The sequence below is a fragment of the Peromyscus eremicus genome, chromosome 19 (assembly GCF_949786415.1).
Source record: "Peromyscus eremicus chromosome 19, PerEre_H2_v1, whole genome shotgun sequence".
NCBI lineage: Eukaryota > Metazoa > Chordata > Mammalia > Rodentia > Cricetidae > Peromyscus > Peromyscus eremicus.
The window spans coordinates 33554285-33575725 of NC_081435.1; the positions used below are offsets into that span (position 1 = coordinate 33554285).

General features: G+C 40.4%; 1 protein-coding gene across 1 annotated transcript in view; it reads right to left on the reverse strand.

Moving 5' to 3' along the window:
- The window catches only part of Mcc (MCC regulator of WNT signaling pathway), a 366985-nt gene that overhangs the window by 313294 nt on the left and 32250 nt on the right, over positions 1-21441 (reverse strand). The window contains exon 2 of the mRNA XM_059246236.1: positions 2227-2471. Coding sequence (XP_059102219.1) covers positions 2227-2471 — 245 coding nt within the window. The remainder of the gene's footprint in view (positions 1-2226; positions 2472-21441) is intronic.

A 21441-nucleotide genomic window follows, 5' to 3' on the forward strand; every position in this document is an offset into this window, starting at 1 on the left:
ATTGCAGATTGTGCCTTCAAAAATTATATAAAAGTATGATGAAATGAAAGAAAAAACTTTAAGATACCAAACCAAAGCTCGGGGTTCAGTCCTCAGTATCAAATAAATAGGAGGCAGGAAGGAATGGAGGAAGGAAGAAAAATAAGTGAAATAAATAAATGAATGAATCACACACAGAGAGACATAGTAAAGAAGACAGTACAAGGGACAATGAGAGGGAGAGAGAGAGAGAGAGAGAGAGAGAGAGAGAGAGAGAGAGAGAGAGAGAGAGAGAGAGAGAAAGAGAGAAAGAAAGATCAGAGAGACAGAAACCAGGTAAGACTTCAGAAGCCAGCATACCAAGTGTATCAGTGTTGAGTATTCCTATATGGTGAGACTGAGATAGATTTTATTTTCTTCTGTCTGCTTTCCCCATCTCATTTTCTATAATGAATATATATTACTTTGATGTCAAGAAAAAAATTCAAAATAAACTATTCCCACAAATTTGGCTGAGAGCCCATACATAACTGCAATCGCCTTTGGTGCTACAGTGTCATCCATTATGGTAGTAAGGCCCAGTAGTAATATGACATTTTTATTGTGTTAGTGACTCAATAATAACACTCTAACGATCTCACTGTGCCCTGGTTTGTTTTCTGCTGCTGTGATAAAGACCATGACCAAAAGCAATTTGGGGAGGAGAGGGCTTATTTCATCTTACAACTTACATACATGAAAGAAAAGCACAGGGGGGAACTCAAGACATGGACCCGGAGGCAGGAACTGAAGTGGAGGAACACTGTTTATTGGCTTGCTTCGCCATGGCTTGCTCATTTTGTTTTCTTATGCAGTCCAGGACAATGCTGCCCATGGGCAGTGCTGCCCCCAGTGAGCTGGACTCTCCCATGTCAATCAGTAATCAAGAAAATTCCCCACAGGCTTGCCCATGGGCAATAGGATGGAGGCATTTTTCTCAACTGAGGTTTCTATTCCCAGATAAGGATCTTGGGTCAAGCTGACAAAACAGAGTACCAGGATGCATCATCAGGAATGTTGACCTGGTCTCTCTCCCCCATCCCTCTCGGTGGCAGGGCACTACACAGTTTCTCACGTTAATGGAAACAAATGATGGGCAAGCAACACAATTGGCACTTTCTTGTGACTCATTATACATATCAAAACAGGAAACTGAGAAAAGATCTAGGAGACTGACCATTTCTAGGTTAAAAAACAAATTCCTGAAGGGCCAGGCATGGTGGTACACACTTTTAATTGAAGCATTCAGGCAGATCTCTGTGAGTTCAAGGCCAACCTGGTTTAAAACAAACAAACAAACAAACAAACAAAAAACTATATATATATATATGTTTAGGTGTTTTTCTCTGTCCCTTTGTTTCATCTACATTTGTTTGTTTGTTTGTTTGTTTGTTTGTTTTGAGACAAGGTTTCTCTGTGTAGCTGTGGCTGTCCTGATACTCGATCTATAGATCAGGCTGGCTTCAAACTCACAGAGATCCATCTGCTCTGCCTCCCAAGTACTGGAATTAAAGGTGTGCATCACCACCGCCCAGCTCTCCATTCATTTTTTTAAGATGCCTCTTTTCTTTTTAGTTGTGTAAAATTTCAAACATTTAAAAAATACATATAGTTGAATACTCTAAAATATGTGTAAGAAATTATATTTTTATCAGCCAGGTTCAGTAATTATTAAAAGCATTAAGAACTTTCTTTTTAATTGCTTGTCTTCTTCCAGAAGAAATTATAACATTCATGAAAAGGAAAATTATCTATAGAAAAAAAAAAGAAATGAACTTAAACAACTTTTACACTGAGCAAAGGAGTCCTCCACAGTTCCTAGGACTACTAATGCCAATAGTCCTTCCCAGGCTTGTTCACTGCCTGTTCTCTGCCCCCCCCCTGCGCCCCGAGACAAGGTCTTACTATATCACCCAGACTGGACTCCACCTCACAATCCTCCTGCCTCTGCCTCACAAATGCTGGGATTACAGACCTTAGGCACCACACTTGGCTCTCCAGAACCACTTCAAAGCATCATGACAGTTGGAAAATGTGAGAATTGAACTGGGGGGGCGGGAAAAGGCCAGGAAGCCTGAGGCCATTGCAGGGAAACTGTGGCCAGGAGGGAAGTTCCATGTGAGTGGGGTAGGGGACTGGGGAGGCCACTTGGGCATGATATAGCAGGGACAGAGGAGCATGATCACACGGACACTTGGTTAGACCTACCCAGACTGTTGTCACTGCTCGTGGGCCAGGAAGTGATTCTATCCCTCAGCTTCTTTTTCCTGGACTTGTCTGACGTCAGGGAAAGGTCTACTTCCTCCTTCCTGATTTCTCGAAGAAGCTGCTGGTGGCACCTTGTGAAGTCCTGAAAGGAAATCTTCCCGTTTTCGTGGGTGCCCAGTTGGTTCATGATCTCAGCCACCGACTCCTCCATATTTAGCTGTCGGCAGACCATCAGCAAGTCATTCCTGCAGGAGGCGGGTGAACAAAAGCAAACACGTCAGGAGGGCTAGAGAGCAGTCAACGGAAAAAAAAAAACACATATATATCATGTTTCTTAAATGCATTTGCTGCAGATTTTAAACATTCTCATCGCTTCCAGAAAAATGGTGGTGTAAAAAAATCATCTGGCTGAGCACGTGGGCTCATGCCATTAATCTCAACACGGACGAAATAGAAGCGGGTGGATCTCTGTGAATTCGAGGCCAGCCTGGTCTACGAATCGAGTTCCAGGTCAGATGGAACTACATAGTAAGACCCTGTCTCAACCAAAACAAAACAAAAATCTGTTCCATTTGCATTTTCTAGACAAAAACTTCTATCATCAGAAGGGTGACAGAACTTGTCCTCTTGTTCTTTTTCCCCCCATCCTGCGGATCTTTCTCTTTTAATTTCTTTTGACATTGAAGAACTTAAATATTCTTTGTTTACACCTGTAGAGCATAGCATTGTGACTCTCTAAGACAGTGTTCAGAACATAGGAAAGACACTGTTTCTGCCACTGGTGGGTTGGTCCATACCTATTCCTGCTGTCAAAGAACAACAGACGTTTTAACCATCTTGCTTTCCAGCTTCCTGGGTACCACAGCTCATCTTGGTAATTTCCGTCAAGTGTCACTTAATCTTGATGAAGTAATTTTCATTTACCTCTGGCTTTTTCTGATTTTGAGGATTTCCCACTTCCCATCACGAATTACTCATCCCTAAGATGAAGAGCAGGCATCAAAATACCAGGCATCTTTCATGACTGGATGTAATGAGAAAGTGTGAAGTGGGTGGACCTAAGACAAGAAGGGGTGATGGGGGTTACTGGACAAGTGTGACTAGTCTATAGAGTCTTAAATTTTTTTTAAAAAAGAAGAAAAATAATTTTTAAAGGGAAAACAGAAACAACAATATGCCCACCAAGAACACTTATCTGGCAGATGTCTGTTTGGTTCTTGACACTGGAGACTTGTTCTTTCTACCAGTATCTTTTGGGAAACATTTTATTAATATGGCCTCAACTATAAGTCACAGTAAAGTCAAAAGATTACAGAATTTAAGAGCTGAAAGCTATTAGAAACCAGTGCATGGTAATAAACAAAGCCAATGAATGCCTTGTCTCAATATACCCCTAAAGCGCAATTGTCTTGAAGACCAGATCAGTCTGGTGCTTGCTGGTTGATGCTTGACACCTCCCCTCTCCCAAGCCATCCTTTCAAGTTCCGTCTCCAGGCCAAGGCCATCATGACTTCTCCAAGATCCCTAAGCACATACACTTACGTACATTCTTAACATCTTTTCAACTCACTCTACCTCACTCTTAGTTTCCCCTTGTCCCTGTCCCCTTCCCCAAGTTCCTAGTGTCTAAACACCATCCGATTTCAGTTGACGCTGTCCCTGAGATACTGAAGGAGTTAAAGACATGCCATCTCCAAATAGCCCAAACGAACAGATTGACTTTTTCAAATTGAAATCTCCCAAGGAACTGCAGCTTGAGAAAAGGCCACTGGCCTGTGTTTTCCTGCATGCAGCAAATCACATACATTCTTTTGGCAGGGATACCTTTTCTGTACCAAAGCTGGGAAAGAGCCTGCACCACAAGAGACTAGTAACATGGGCTGCAACAAACATGAATAAATACTTTTTAAAAGTAACCCATGCTTTCCACTATGACCTAGACTCCACCCCACCTCTGCCTGGTACATCTCATTAACACTCTAGAGTTTACTACGGTAGCCAGGATATCCACACGTCCTGTTATCCATTCTCAAGTTTATTGTTTTTTTGTTTGTTTGTTTGTTTGTTTTTTCCTGAAAGGCACAAATACTGCATGCTATGGTCATTTCTTCGGACTTTACTCTCCTGTAAAGATCCCCAAGTAAATGTGAAAGTAAAAGTTTTGTGTTTTTCTCTCATTAAGCAGCTCTCATATTAAACCGGCTTTCTAGAAAACCAGTTAAGAACTGGAATAAGAATGGCGTGGGGGCTGGAGAGCCGGCTCAGTGGTTAAGAGCATGACCTGCTCTGCAGAGGACCCGAGTTCCATTCCCAGTGCCCACATTAGGCAGCTCATGACAACCTGTAACTGCAGCTCCAGGAGTATATGATGCCTCTGCTCTCCACAGGCACCTGCACTCATTGTGCGCGCGCACACACACACACACACACACACACACACACACACAAATTCAAAATAATAGAAATAACCATTCTTTCTCTCCTCTACAATACTTTAATATTTAATATTAATAATTACTGTGTTTTCCCATGACAGTCTCTAAAATCTTGCCAATTTATGCCACTCTTATGTAGACAGCATTTTAGCTCATTGCCTTCCTTCCACATGGCATTTCATTTTCATCTTAATAATTTTTATACACAGCTATACATTTTACTTTGTCTTGTTTGTATGTATATGCATATATTACTATATATAGTATATACGCCATGGTGCTTATATAATATGTAATTGTAAGACAGGCTGATAAATATGTATATAGAAGTAGGTAGAGTAGATTAAATTATTACTCTGAACTTCCTATTTGTCAGTGATATAAAGGGTATACCTATATACCCTTGCTTAAACCTCACACCAAGGACACTTGTGGTGGGCGTGTCCTTCCCCTTAACTCAGGCCTGATACTTAGCTTGTGTGTCTGCTGCACTGTGAGTGAGTTTGCCCTTGTACAGCAGGGTTTGCCTCTTCTGCGTCCTCCATGGCACTGAGAATGCACCACAGTAGCTAGTAACCCTTACCCGGGCCCCCCAATAAGCCACCCTAGCTGACTTTCATCAAGACTTACCCTCAGGGCAGAGCCACTCCAACAGATCCCAAGACATATGCTTGAGAATAAACTCTTACTGTTCACAACGACTAAATGTAATAGTTTTTCTGAGATTTTGTTCTCTGTATTGAAATAATGTTTAAAAAATGTTTTCATATGCCTGTTTTATTTTTGTCCTTCTTTTTATATACTACCTGGCCTGATATATGTCTGGATTTGCCCAAGATTTGGGGATGGTCAGGTCTATACATATATAGAATAAAAACAGAAAGGGATATTCCTTTAGGTGCAGAGAACATATTTTATTTTCTAAAATAAGGATCTCCTCCTTAGATTTTTAAGGCAATAATCTAAAAAATTAATCCTGGTGATCCATGAGGAGGGCTTTTAGATTTCAGCGGTTCAGAGGAAGATTCTAAAATTGACATTTTCAGGGTGGTGAGAGTGCAGTATATCAAGTCAGATTTTGACAATGGGGATAATAATAGTATCTACTTCATAGCATTGTTCTGAGGTAAATGAGAAAGCACACACAAAGCACTTAACTTGGTTTCTGGCACATGTTAAACCCCCAGTAAATAGTAGCCATTGTTGTGATCCTTTCACAATTATTAATTGTAGATCTTCTCAAGGATCCTGTTTCATGATTAAGGCATTTATAATGAAGCAGGAACTGCTTAAGGGAAAAGAAAGCCTATTCAGTTGAACTGACTTTCTCACTAAAAGGAACAGTCTGTCCACAGAGGCTCTCATCCTCTGCTGCCTGTGGCCCACTTAGTACTCTAGGCACCTGCGGGGAAGCCCAGCTCTGTTCAGGCTTGAGAAGCCCTGTTCCAAAAAAAGCAGTTCAGAAGGCAGATCTGTGTTCTAGAAATGCCACCTCACAGCAGAATATATAAGACTGAATTGTTGTGTGGGCCAGTGAGGGGCTGGTACCAAATTTCAAACTCAAAGCACGTTCCTTCTGTTCACTCAAGTCAGAATATAATGTTCAGATAGAAGTACCTGTATTTAAAAATTAAATTCAAATGAAACTCTTTCAGTGTAGATTTACAGAATTGACAAGGATTATGAATATGTCTGCAAAGGAACTACCTATTTAAAGGTATGAAGGCTGAAAGAGTCACAAGGAGGATATGTGACCAAGTCAGCCAGAGCCCAAGTCCCTGGCCTTCTAATTTACCATTCAGAGCTGTGGACGGACAGCTCGATCATCAACTATCATTCATTAGCAATATTTGATATTAAACTAGAAAATCTACACACACCCATAAAAGTGTAACTCTTCTATCTACTATCTATCTATCTATCTATCTATCTATCTATCTATCTATCTATCTATCTATCTATCTACTATCTACTTATTTTGGGTTTTTTTGAGGCAGGGTGTTTCTATGTAGCTTTGGAACTCACTCTGTAGCCCAGGCTGGCCTCAAACTCATAGAGATCTGCCTGACTCTGCCTCCCAAGGACTGGGGTTAAAGGCGTGTGCCACCACCGCCTGGCTAACTCTTCTATTTAAATGTGCACGGAAATATGGTTCTATTTTGTCATCAGAATGATGAATAAAAAATGTTATAAGCAAGAAAGAATTGCAAAAGCTTTCTTTTAAATAGATAGCAGGATTACAGGCACTGAGCTGGGCTTTTAAAAATTGTTCCCAGTGGATTGTGACCGCCTGTTCCCAAACCTCTCTGCAAAGTTTCCCTTTTGTCTCTCCTAATAAGTGCAGGTTATTTCCCTGCCCTAACCTGGGGTAGCCTGGAAATGTCCTTTGGTTAATGGAATGAGGTAGGAATGGCATTCTAGGATTTTGAACACATGAGATCTTTCAGTTGTTTTTTTTAAACAGGGTGCTATGTAGTCCAGATTGGCCTCAGTCTCTTTAAGTAGCTAAGACTGGCTTTGAACCCCTCATCCTCTTGCCATCATTCCCCAAGTTCTAGGAGCTTGGGTATGTGCCACTATGTCCAGCTTTGACCACATGGACTGGGTTCTGCCTCCCTCGTACCTCTGTGCAGCACTGGTGGTCCACTCCATCTGCCTTCTGGTAACGTTCAGCACCTGCACCATTCAGTCAGTGCTTATGTACAGTTTTGTGACAATGTTGGATTGTTATATTAAACATTTTCTCTTAAGAAATTGCTTTAATGTATTCAAGACTTGAATTCCCAGCCAGATCTCAAGCTCCTAGAAGCCAATGTTGGCCCTAAATGAATATCTTCTGAAATGTGTGGAATAGCCAAGGAACACAGGGCACACCGCCAACATGTTTAATTTTATGAACTGAAGCATAAATACTCAGAAATTAAAAATGATCACCCTTCTGAAGACAGTCTCAGTTTAATTTTTTCAGATATTCTGCTTCTGTTGTTCCAATTGACTTAGATGTTCAGTGACTATGAATGACTAACTGATGGGCCCCATTTCAAAATAGCCGCCGCAGTACACGAGGCATCTGCTTAAAAAAAACAAAAGCAAAAGTTTTACACACCATGCATGCAGGGTCTAAGGAGGGACACATGGTGAGAAGTACACAGGTCAATGATTTATCCATTGATCGAACACCATAGACAGTATGGAAACAAATCAAGACAGCTCCACGTGGAGCATCATTCTCTACAGGGTTCATTGTCAACTGAATGGTCATTATAGTCTGTCTACAGGACTGCATTTCAAACACACACACACACACACACACACACACTCAAGGTAAAAATGTAGACAAGCAAAAATAAAAATCTAGAGTTATGTACCATCTCTCTACTCAGCAATAACCGCAGAGAACATTTTGGCATATGTCATAAAATTTTGGTGAAGTGGTTTTCTACTAAGCCACCACTGTGACAAGTGCTGTAAGAAAATGTGCTTGTACTCACATTTCCACATAAGCACCTTGTCTTCAGACAGTGCTACCACGTTATGAGAAAGGAATGGTCTCAGGTTTATAGCAGAGGAACTAGCCAGGTCCTAGCGTCTTGAGGTCTGTGGAGAACACCAGTCACCAAGCAACAGAACTGATGTATGACTGAAGATCGATGTTGCTAGCTCCAAACCACATGGTTTCACAAAGCACGGCAATTACTTTTCTGTGTATGAGTCCTTTTTCTCTGGGCTATTTTTCTTCATTTAATTTACAGAGAAATGGAGAAGGAAGTAAAAATTCAATGAAGTCATTTATCATCCAGGGAAATTTATAGCCTAACATCAGGAAAATATAACGGGGAAGATGAGCTTTGGTCTCGCAGGCTCAGGGGAAGGAAGAACACAATTCTTTCCCACAATGACAGCAAACCCAGAACCAGCTGGAGTGCAGGCTATGCCAAGGCAGTCGGTATTTGAGTAAAGGTCACATGCTACTGTTCAAATTTCTCAAGTAACTGCGATCCTTAGACCTAGTCAGGAGGCCAGAATAGGTGTTCATAGAATAAATACAAAAATACTCCAAGAGCTCACTGTGATTTGAGTGACAGAAAAATGTAACTGAGATCCCTCTAATTTTCTCAAAATGTGAAAAATAAAAATAGTTTCTGGACTGTGGTTGGTGAATTCTGCAGACAGATGCTGTGCGGAACAAATGCATTTGTCCTTCATCACTGCTTCTCAGCAGAATGAAGCCAGGTGCACATGAAAGAAGGAACCCATAGTGAAGACAACACGTAGTCAGAAGTTATTAGAAATAAGAGGCTTCGACAGGTTTTAGAAAGCTTTAAACGACACCGGAGCATGTTGATAGACCGTGAAGGTTCTGAAAGCCCACATGTAGACTATGTAGCCAGGAGCATCTGAGGAGGGACAGAAACAACCATGCTCTGGGGTGTGCAATCAAAGTGCTACGATCGAAAATGAGGACTGAAGTGGGGCTTCAAACGGCAGAGCTATCCTCCCATTCACAATCTGGAGTAAAGAGATAGTGTTCCAAATCTTGGATTCAGGGATATAAGCATTAGAAAAAAGGAAGAAAGAGAATGAGAATCTTAGGTTTAAAAAATTACCTACAAACTTGGTGTGGTTGTGCATGCCTTTAACCCCAGTACTCAGGAGGAATCTCTATGAGTTTGAGCTCAACTTGATTTATAGCAAGTTCTAGGCCAGCCCGAACTATATAGTGAAACCCTGTCTCATATATATATATATATATATATATATATATATATATATATATATATGTATATATATTTCTAAGGTGTAGCAGTGGGCATGAACAGGAAAATGGGGCAGGGGGCTTATAATTTTCACAAACTCTTCTGTATCATATTTTGTTTTTTAAAAATCATTCATATGAATAGTTTTGGCAAAAGTAATAACTTCACCTTTAAAAACAAACCAAACATGTGTATAGAAAAATCTTCAATATGACAGAAAAAATTATTATTTAGATATATAAAGAATTCCTACAATATAAGAAGGGGAAAACAGTAGAAAGATGGTCAAGTAATGTGAACAGCCACCTATAAGAAAAGTTAAGTGGTCAATAAACATGTGAACACGTTATCAATCTCACAGATGTAAGGGAAGTACAAACTAAACCAATTTAAAAAAATCAGGCATTATTTCAATATGCATATCACTCCCCAGGTGGTAGCCTCACAATTGCCCGTGTTGGCAAAGGAGCACAGGCTGGCACCTGGCACTGGCAGAAAAAAAAGCTGTCACCACCTCTTTGGAGAGGAGTTTGGCAAAGTCTTTGCACACTGTCTCTGATGGTTAATAGTGACTATCAAATTGAGGGAAATTTAGATTCACCATGGAAACAAATCTCTGGCCACTTCTATGAGGGATTAACTAGATTATATGAATAGAGAGAGGAAGACCAAGCCACATTTAGGGTGGTTTTAATCCAGGGACTGGAGTCCTGGACTGATTTAGGGAGGAGAAAAATAGGTAAGCATAAGACTCCACCTCTCTCTGCTCCCTGACTCCAGATGCAACATGAGCAGCCACCTCCAGCTCCCACCACCATGCTTCCCTACCATGATGTACTGGACCACCACACCCTAAACCAAGTAAACCTGTCTTCGCTTAAGTTGCTTCTAGTCAGGTGCCTTAGTCACAGCAACAAGAGTGATGAACATACTCATTAATCAAAAATCAACATCCCATTACATGTGTGTGTCCTCAGAAGAGAGACCAGCACAATAAGAAAGAACTGGGAGCAGCTGTATCCTAACACGAACAATCATACTGAGAAAATAGTTAATGCGTATTAGATGTTCCTTGTGTGTCAGGGCCTGAGCTAGGAATATATATGTGTGTGTGTGTGTGTGTGTGTGTGTGTGTGTGTGTGTGTGTGTGTGTATGTGTGTGTGTGTATGTATGTATAGGTATGTATATATAATTATACACACATACATATGAACACACACACACACACACACAAACACAACATCTCATTCTGACTTTTGCCCTTTGAGATTGGCACTGTAGTTATCTGTATTTTTCCAAGCAAAAAGCTGAGAAACAGAAGTGGTAAGCACAGATGCCTATCACAGTGTGTGTGTGTGTGTGTGTGTGTGTGTGTGTGTGTGTGTGTGTGTAAATTGAGGCAACATCTGGCATAAACTAGAGCTTTTGAAGGATATACATCTATAATGGATCATCACAAATTTCCCAAACAGTAGTGAGTCAACATCAAATTGAAGGATTATAGGAGCACTATCATCACAGGTTCTATCACAGAGTGCTACACATTAGATGTGGATTTACAGAGACAAATAATAAAATAATGTCACTAAACACAAATAGCTTCCATAAAAGGTGACGAAGAAGAAGGAAGAGGATTAAGTGAGGGCACAAAAGGGGTTTAATATGCATTGGTAATTTTTTGAGACAGTGCCTCAGGTATCCCAGGCTGGTCTGGAGCTCCCTATTCAGCTGAGAATGACCTTGAACTCCTCCTGATCCTCCTGCCTCCAGCTCAAAGTGCTAATGTTGCAGGTGTGCACCACCATTTCTGGTCCGAGTTTGTAATGTTATGTTGAAATTACAGGCAATCTAATTTCTACTAGGTGACTGTATGTCCAAGCCATGTACTTAAGTTAAATTCAGCGTCTTTTATGAATGCATTTATCCTATACTCTTCCGAAGTTTATCCCTCCTATCTACATGAACTGTACCATCTCATCACCTTGGCTAGAAATCTAGACGCTTCCTTCTGAGTAATTCCCACACTCAATCAGCCAGAAAAAACTGGTCATTCCATTTCTGAAATTACTCTTCCTGCTCTATCTTGATCATCATTCTTTTTTTCCCCATTTTTTAAATTAATTAATTGATTGATTTATTTATTTTTCTAGTATCAGCTTGATACAGTACAAATTCTTATCCTAATAGTGAAATGTTTCATTGAGGCTTGCCCAGTAATTGAGTAAAACCAAAACTTATTATAAGCCACAGTCATCCTAGGGTCCCCCCTGCTATGTAGCCTCCCTGGTTCTGTGGGTTGCAGTCTGATTGTTCTTTGCTTTATATCTAGTGTCCACTTATGAGTGAGTACATACCATGTTTGTCCTTCTGGGTTTGGGTTACCTCACTCAGGATGATATTTTCTAGTTCCATCCATTTGCCTGCAAATTTCATGCTGTCATTGTTTTTGTCTGCTGAGTAGTACTCCATTGTGTATATGTACCACATTTTCTTAATCCATTCTTCAGTTGGCGGGCATCTAGGTTGTTTCCAGGTTCTGGCTATTACAAATAGTGCTGCTATGAACATAGTTGAGCATGTATCTTTGTGGTATGATTGAACATTCTTTGGGTATATGCCCAAGAATGGTATGGCTGGATCTTGAGGTAGATCGATTCCCAGTTTTCTGAGAAATCGCCATACTGATTTCCACAGTGGTTGTACAAGTTTGCATTCCCACCAACAGTGGAGGAGTGTTCCCTTTGCTCTGCATCCTCTCCAACATTGACTGTCATTAGTGTTTTTGATCGTGGCCATTCTGACAGGTATAAGGTGGTATCTCAGAGTAGTTTTGATTTGCATTTCTCTGATGATTAAGGATGTTGAGCAATTCTTTAAATGTCTTTCAGCCATTTGTGATTCTCCTTTTGAGAATTCTCTGTTTAGCTCTTTAGCCCATTTTTTAACTGGATTGTTCAGTATTTTGATGTCTAGTTTCTTGAGTTCTTTATATACTTTAGAGATCAGTCCTCTGTCAGATGTGGGGTTGGTGAAGGTCTTTTCCCATTCTTCTTTTTAAAAAATATGACTTTTTATTATTTATTTTATGTTATGACTGTTTTGCCTGCATGTCTGTCTGTATACTACATTTGTGTCTGGTACCTGTGGAGTCCAGAAAAGGGAGTCAAATCCCCTGGAACTGGAGTTACAGACAGTGGTAACCTGCCATGTGTGTGTGCTGGGAATCGAACCCAGGTCCAGGAAGAGCAGCCAGTGTCCTTAACTTCTTTATGGTCATTCTTAACACTGGCATCGCTTTAGACCTAGATGACTATGGAGCTTTCATACTAGGGCATCCTCTTCCCAGCTGGCAGACAATAAATTCTGATCTATTCTGCTGCTAAAAATATTGCATTTGCTTCCCTGTCATGCAAAGACTTTCAGCATAACATCAACATGCCTTGCTTCATAGCTGTGGCCCCTCAAAGAATGACTGGGCTTCCCTCACTAGCCTCTTTTTCCTGCTAACATGGGTGACCTTCACTCCAGCCTCACTGAGTTCCTCCTCGATTATATAATAGGCACCATTGTTTTAGATGTGTTGGCTTTGCACATTAGTCCTTCAGGGCATCCTCTTCTCTCCCCTTTTCCAAACTCTAGCCCTTGTTTCACAGCTCACGTGGACATTTACTTCAGCAATCCTCCTTGTGTGCTCACATAATTCCCAGTCTAATTTGGTGTCCTTTTGTTATTTTATGAAAGCACTTGGATCCAGTTTGCTCACTTACCCCACTCTACAACATTTATTGACTGTTCTTCTCTCTCTTCTAACAGATCTGAGGCCAGCAATGAAGATACTAGCCAAGTCCAGATCATTATCAGTTTTCATAAACCTAATTATTGCAGTAGAGCATATTGATCTAAGCATTCCTTGATCTATGTGTTATCTATGTCAAGACTTCTTAAGGGATCCTAAGAACCATTCTGTGACAACAGCTCTAAGGAATGGGCACTCCAAGGCAACTCAAGAATCTTAGTGACCGAAAGCAAGCAAGCTGAACATTAGTTGCGCTAATTTGGGTTCTCACAAAGCAAAAGGAAACTGGTATTTTGAGAAAATCACCAAGTGAAAAGGAAACTAAAAGAATTCCTGTGGAATTTAAGTTCTATGAAGATAGAGAACTCTGTCTGAGTTCTTGCTATTGCATTCTCACTACCAAGAATGGTACCTGGCCTATAATAGTTGACCAGTAAACAAATTGCTTTTGATGAATCAGAAGCTATTGATACCAAATATTCCAGTTAATCTGAAATTTGAAAAGCATAGGTTTTAGTTAATTCACAGAGAGCTTTAAACACATAAATACTATACTATTTTTTGAGACAGACTCTTGTAATACAGCCCAGGCTGGTCTCAAACATTTGATTCTCTTGACTCAAGCTCCCTCAGGCTAGGATTGCTGGTGTGTGTCTTTAGACACTAATGCTGTCCTCTGAACATAAATGAACTGGCCATTGCAGGTATGAAGTCAGAAGTTGTGGTTACTTGCACAAGATCAAGCTAGTCAACATTCCAGCATGGATAGGGAGTGGCTCATGAGGCCCCACCCCTCATTGAAGAGATGTTGGCATTTAATGCTACTGGGGAAGGGAGATAATATTTCTTTGTGAGTATGGCCATTGGGAGGTTTCCCATACTTCAGTAGATGGCCCCGCCCCCACGAGCATATGGACAGCAGTAATTGGACACAGTGGGTTATAAAGCTGGAAGGGGATCATGTTAGGGAGTGGTTGAAGGGGAGTTGGAAATGGGGGATGATCAAAATACATTGTGTACCTGTATGAAATTCTCAAAGAATAAATAAAAATATTGTTTTTAAAAAGGGAAAATAAAAGACACTGCTATGGCTAAACACAACCGTGTCCCATTTAAAAAGTCAGTCTTTATTTTAAAAGGTCAGTTGTAATCTGAAAATACATAATATGAGAGTGTGAATAGCCATAAAAGACAGGCAAAGCTAATTGTTAACGTTGCCTAAACAAAGAAACTACACACTGCATGAAAGGCACCCTATGGAATTAAATGAACACCTGGGCCTCCCTGGGACAGTCTGCAAGTGGTTACAGGTCCCCTAAGCAACATGGGAGCCTGTCTCATGGTGGCCTGTGCATTCATTTTTTTTTCCCCTGTCTACATCTGTTCCCCACGAAATAACAGAAACAATGACATGACCCACCAAATCCTTATATTTGAAAAGCGCTTTTTAAACTATGCCCACAGATGTGAAAAAAAAAAAACAGAAAAATCAGGAAGACAAGAAACCAAAATTGAAAGAAAGAATACATTAAGCCAACTTATTTATAGTATAATGGGTTTTTCTTTTTGAAACTTAAAACATAATGGAATATTGAGACATTGGCTCAATTCTAATTACCAACCTCCTTAGACTGGGCTAATTGGACACATATTTTAGCCCACGTGAATCCATCACACCTCACTGTTCAATAGGGCCAGCACTAGCAACAGGTGATGATTTAAGTTTACATTTAAATTAATTAAGCCTAAACACATGAAAAACATTGTTCCTCAGATGTGCTAGCTCAACCTTTTAAATGGTCTGGTACAATACTGCACTGCACCGGACAACATAGATTACACTTTCTTTTTCAGATAGCATTTTGCTATGTAGCCTAGGTTGGCCTCAAAGTCCAGATCCTCTTATATGAGCCTCTCAAGTGCACTGAGAGGACATAGAACCACCCCCACACCCCATTCCACATACTCCCAGCCTACCCTGCCATCATGGTGATGGGGATCAAACTCAGAGCCTTGAAACTTAGGTCTCGAAAAGTAATTTACCTCTGAGTTACATGTCTTGGCCTTACTATGGAACATTTTAATATCATAGAAAGTTCAATTGACTAGCACTGGGAAAATTAGAGTACATTATTTTTGGATAGCTTTAGCCAATAATATCAGTCCAGCAAGGTAACTGTCTACAAAACAGTGATTATCAGTCTTCCTAATGCTGCCACCCTTTAATACAGTTCACGTTGTGGTGACCCCCACCATAAAATTATTTTCATTGCTACTTCATAACTGTAATTTTGCTATTGTTATGAACTGTAATATAAACATTTTTGGAGATAGAAGTTTGTCAAAGGGGTTGTGACCCATACGTTGAAAACCATAGGTCTAAAAAAAAAAATCAGATAATATTCTAGAAAAAGAAAGTAAGCATTGCACAGGCCGGGAGCAAAATTAAGTCAGCAGAATGCTAGCAACGCAAGCACGAGAAACTGAGTTTGAAGTGGAGTGTGTTTGTAATGCCAGCATCAGGGAGGAGGGGACAGGGGTCCTTGGGGCTGGCTAACCAGACAGTCTAGCTTACCTGAGAGCTCGGAGCCAATGAGAGAAGACCTGTTCACTCTCAAACAAGCGACTGTCTCCCATGCAAGGACACCTGAAGCTGCCCCCTGGCTTCCATATGTACCTGAACACACACACACACACACACACACACACACACACACACACACACCACAACATATTGCAAAACTGGAGCTGCTCTTCTTCTAGAATACAGGGGAAAAAAGTCATTTTTTCTTTTTTTGCAGCTGATTTTCTAATTTTTGGTTTACCCCTGTTTGTAGGACATGATAAAATAGTCACTTTTGTTTTTCATTTAAGGAAATCTTATCAGATTAAATCATGTCCAAATCACCATTTGTTTTTGAGAAACCTCAGGCTGGAAGATTTATCTGACTTGTCGGCATGTGGGGGAATACAGACATTTCCTACAGGAAGCGCCAGCTTTATCTTCATAGATTTGAGTTGTTGCAGCACAAATACCCCCTGATGTCTAGCCTGAACTTTCTAAAAGTTCATGAAAGTAATGAATTGCTGAGATTAATCGTGGACATGATGGTTCCCCTTTCAAGATGAAAGGTCAAGGATGAGTAAAACCAATATCCAAGAAGACAGCCTATAAGTGAGAATCATGCTCACAAACTTTTAAAAACACATTTACTCTATTACTTGGGCCTGTTTCCAAGTACCCTGACTCTTCATTCTCAAAGCATCTCTTCATTTGGCATTTCCTGTTGATATTCCAATGGAAGAAAGTATTTTAATGTATTTCCCCTTTGGACTATTTCTTTACATCAGTGAAGTGATATTCTATGTTAAGCAAGACTTGGCTTATCTTTAGAGATAATCTGTGAAAACATCTCAGAAGCAATCACTACCGTTCCTGGTGTGTGGGGTGGATGGAGGGTTGCACTCACTTGGGACACCTGCATTTCAAAGGCGTTTTAGAAATATGACTTCACCTGTTTCTCACCATGATTTAGGTATTCTTTGCATTTCCCTGTGTCAATGAGTGCTTATGAAGGAATCTGTGCCAGTTCCTGGAACTCTCCTTAAGACTCAGCAAGTATTTCCCTGGGTTGATGCATGCAGGAGTGGACAAAGTGCATCAATTTGGTGGCACTAGCAACAGATGGAGACCTTCCAGTGAGCACTCAGTGTATACTAACTCAGTAAATTCATGAGCAGTAGGAGTCAGTATAACAAAAGGCCAAGTCGTTCCTAGTATTTGGCAATTGTACCAACGTTTGAAAATTTGTTTCTAAGAACTGTTAAAATAACACTCCCAACCTTGTTATCCCTTTAGGTCATTCTAGTTCTTACTTTCCTGGGAAAATGACACGCAACACATCATTATTAAGAAAAAGATAATTACATCCTCATTCTTTTCATCCAGGCAGGAAGTTATTTTTATTTTCTATTTCAAGAATTTATTTATATTACAATATGTAATTAAATTGCAAAATATTGCGACCTGCTATGAATCATAAACTTGAAATTATATTTACTTTTTTTTGCAGATAGAAAATAGCTAAATAAGATAAAGGCCGGCAAGGTGGCTCAGTGGGTAAAAGTGCTTCCCATGAAAGTCTGATGACCTGAGTTTGGTCCCTGCAACCCACGGGAGGAGGAGAGAACCCACTCTTGAAAGTTGTCCACGGTGTGCTACATACTTGCCATGGAGCGCATGCTGCCTCTCCCCCTTATACTAGTAATGATAAATAAAAACGTAAAATATCTAAGAACAAGAAAATAAAAGGAGCCTTTTATTAAATGCTCTTTATCCAATAGATGAGGCAAAGACATTATTTTCATGCTCAGTTCCAAATACACAATGGCTCCCTGGCTCCCTGTTCTTTCTTGGTTTCTTCAGTGCTGGAGATGGAGTCCAGGGTCCCACGCAAGTTCGAGATAAGCACTCCATCACAGAGTTACAGGCTCAGTATCCTGGCTTTTTAAGATGGAAGTTGGTTCACTCACAAAGCGTTGAGGCTCTCAGACTCACTCTTATTTTTTTAATCACCCTCTTCTCTATTTGGAACTGTGTGACTGACCTTCCCTCTATTGGCTCTACCCTGAATGGAATAGACATTCCTCATGATTATGTTGGACCCTATGATCACATCATGGCCTGGACAGAAACACACTTCTCCCTGTGGCTGACTCTGTGACACTTGTCAATGTCCCCAGACTTTCCTGTTTTTCCCCTAATATTTCCCATTGCATGTCACCCACAAACTCTTAAAAACTTTTAAAAGAACATTCAACACAGAGAAAGGTTGTGGGCTTTTGGTCCACTTGTTTGTTTTGATGTGGGGATTTTTTGTGCAAAGTCATTTCATTAAAATTTTCCTCGATATCTTCAGAGCATGCTCCAGTTTTAGAAAATGACATTAGGTTACCCAAGATTTTCTGTAAATCAACTTAAAGTGTCAACATTTGGGAAAATAAAATATAAATGGTTGTTAGGGGGAAAAAAAGAAAATGGTATCAGGGCAAAAGTAATATGGGGGAAATGCTGCTTATCCTTCCATGCATAATTTTCTCTCTTGTTACACTCAATCTCTCAGAAACATAATTAAAAATACCCTGACATAAAAAGCTGAGGAGACCTTGTAGTCTGATGACAGAAATGAGGAGATCTAATGACTGTCACTGTGCCGCCTTTCCTCGGGTCCCATGGGAGAAACACCTGTCAGACTTCCAAAGCAAACAAAGACAGCGGCTTCTACACAGCAACGAAACTTCTTGCAAGCTAGAGAATCACAGACACCTGAGGAAAAATCTTAAATCATTCAAAAGATCAAATCTGGGATCAACTGATATTTTGTTGAATAAAGCAAGTCATTGGGAAAAATATTTTCTAATGCATAGAAAAATATAATTTTGTATTAATTTATTTTTATGTGAATGGACATTTTGCTTGCTTATGTCTGTTTGTGCACCACGTGCAGGTCAGTGTGTGCAGAGGCCAGAGAAGAGCATTGGATCCCCAGGGACTGGAGTTACAGACTGTTGTTAGCCACCGTGTGGGTGCGGGCAATCGAACACAGGTCCTCCAGCCAGTAATCTTTACTGCTGAGCTAATTCTCCAGCCCCCAGATGAAGTTGTTAGTACAGATTCAGTGCTGCTGGAGTGCCGTAACAGTTTCTGAATGCTTCCACTTCATGCATTAGCTTGTTATAGACAGGCAAGAAGAGCCTTGGTATGAAGCCACTCTGAGGGACACTATTTTAGAGGACATGAGCCAGGCCAGAACAATCCCTTCTTCCACAAATTAGACAGCAGTATCAAACGTGGGGAGGAACAGAAACCTAAGGAACCCACGATGCCAGCATTGTAGGCAACATGTCATCTTTACTTACCTTGACATATATCTCCAAGGAAAGTAAGCATGCACTCAAATGACAGTGTGTAAACCCTCTATAGAGGACACACCCCCACAGAAATGCCACCAACCTTCCTTACTTAAAAACACACATAAACTAAAACCCAAATCTCTATCAAAGCACTATACCCCCCATCAAATACAATGTCATATCCATAGTGAGCGCTGTGAACATGCTCTGCATGGTTGAACAAAAAGGGCTCTTTTCATTTTGGAATTTGGAATGAAAACACTATCACAGATCAGAAGACACCAAGGGCGGAGAGAGGGATCTACAGATAGAAAAGTAAAAGGAGGTTGCTGTGCCTTAGTTCTGATAGCTGAACTATACTGCTGGGACAGCGGCTGAGGCAGAGGAGGTCCGGTTCCCGCAGGGGTAATCAGAACCTCTTGGAGAGGAAGGAGAGGCAAAGCAGATGTGGTACAAGAGGAAGGAATGAAGACAGAGAATCAGTTCCTGTCAGGAGCTCTCTCGCACAGTGAGAACGCGATGGCCGCTTAGCAGAGTGGTTCAGAGGTGAGGTGATGGAAGGTACCACTGACACTTTATCATTAAAATTCAAACTGTCAGTGTGCCTCTTTATTTGAGGATAGAAAGAACTCTTCCTATAATTTTCAAACTAAGGAAAACCAACTAGGCACATAAAATGTCAAAAACACTGCATCATGTGGCTGAACTATCATTTACATTAGCCCCCCTCTCTCCAGACAGATATTAGTTGTTATTAGACATTAGCTAAAAAGCAGGGTTCTGAAATATCAGCACCTCTCTTAATCCCCTCTCTTATGAGTCAATACAGTTGTAGTAAGCTTATTTCCTATAAGCAATGCCTCAACTCGTTGAAAATGAATACAATGCTGGAAGATGAGTTCTCGTTGCAGATAAAATAGTTACTAGTGTTACATAAGTGAGCCCACAGATTCTGGACTGCGATCACGATCGAAAAAGCAAACACCACCACCCAACACCTGTTGTCAAAGGCTAGATCTACACCTGAGAAGCACACATGCTTCCAATTCATGCTGCTGGCAGTATACGTCACTATACTAATTAAAGTTTGTGGCATCTGCTGAAATAAAAAATGCATGTGCCTTTTGTCTGATTTATCATTTTCATTTATGAATGTGTGTCCTATTAAGATGTTGGTGTATACACAACAATGAAATGAACAGCTACAAATGAAGCAAAATATTAGACATCAGCTAAATTTCCATTAGTGGGTGAGGGGCTAAAGTAAATGATGGTGCAGCCATAGGGTGCAAGGCATAAGGAATAACCTTTAACAGAATGTGACTGAGTGTGGTATGGTAACAGAGCCTTCAAAAATGGTTCATTTTAAAAAAAGAAGATGTCGCTAGGGCACAAGGCAATGGCCATGTATAGGAAGTAGAGGCTTGCTTCTGGGGATGAGACAGGGAAAGAGCAGAAATTTGCTCATCAATCTACCTTTTTAACAAAAATTATTACATTTACATTGTGTGTGTGTATTTGTTTTAATAAATAAATAAATAAATAAAATTTAACTACCTGGTGGTTGGGAGAATTTGAATGCTTTTCACTTCCTAAATGTAGAAAGAAAGTGTTCAAAATCTACTAGGCAAAGTGATTGGCGGGTAAAGGGGAGACTCATAAAATATGCTGTGGCTTTGTAAGATGAGGTTGTTTATTGTTGTTATCTCAAGACTCTAGGATATATCCACACAACTATGCTTTCTGAGTACCGTGTTACAATGGCAGATGCCACAGTATCCTTTCCCCTGAAAATCAGGATGCTGTCCAGGCTCCACCTGTTTGTAAATAATTCCATCTCAAAAGCTAGAAAAATTCAAGGACTAATTACTCCAAAGCGGTGTGTAAACTAAAAGTTCCCAGGTTCATCTTTGAAATCAGTACTGGTATGTGTGTTGGGTGGGGGCGTGTCCCACGAGTTCACAGCCCTGCTTCTCTGTACCATTTAATGTGCAATTTGTTCATCCTGAAGAATTACGGGGATGTTAAACATAAACAGTACTTCCCAAGTTAATTACAGTCAAATCTTTCCTACAATTCACATCCTTGGACCCAGCTCTAGGCTGTTTCATTTCTTTTCAGCTTTTGGAATGGTGAGCTTAGAACGGCCATGTATGTGGAGATCTGATTTTAACTGAAAAAAAAAAAATCAAGGCAATCACAAGCTCATTTAGACCATAGAGTGCCAATTCAGGTCCCATGAAGTTTTCTGTTTTGTTTTGTGTTTTCAAGACAGGGTTTCTCTGTGTAGTTTTGGTGCCTGTCCTGGTTCTC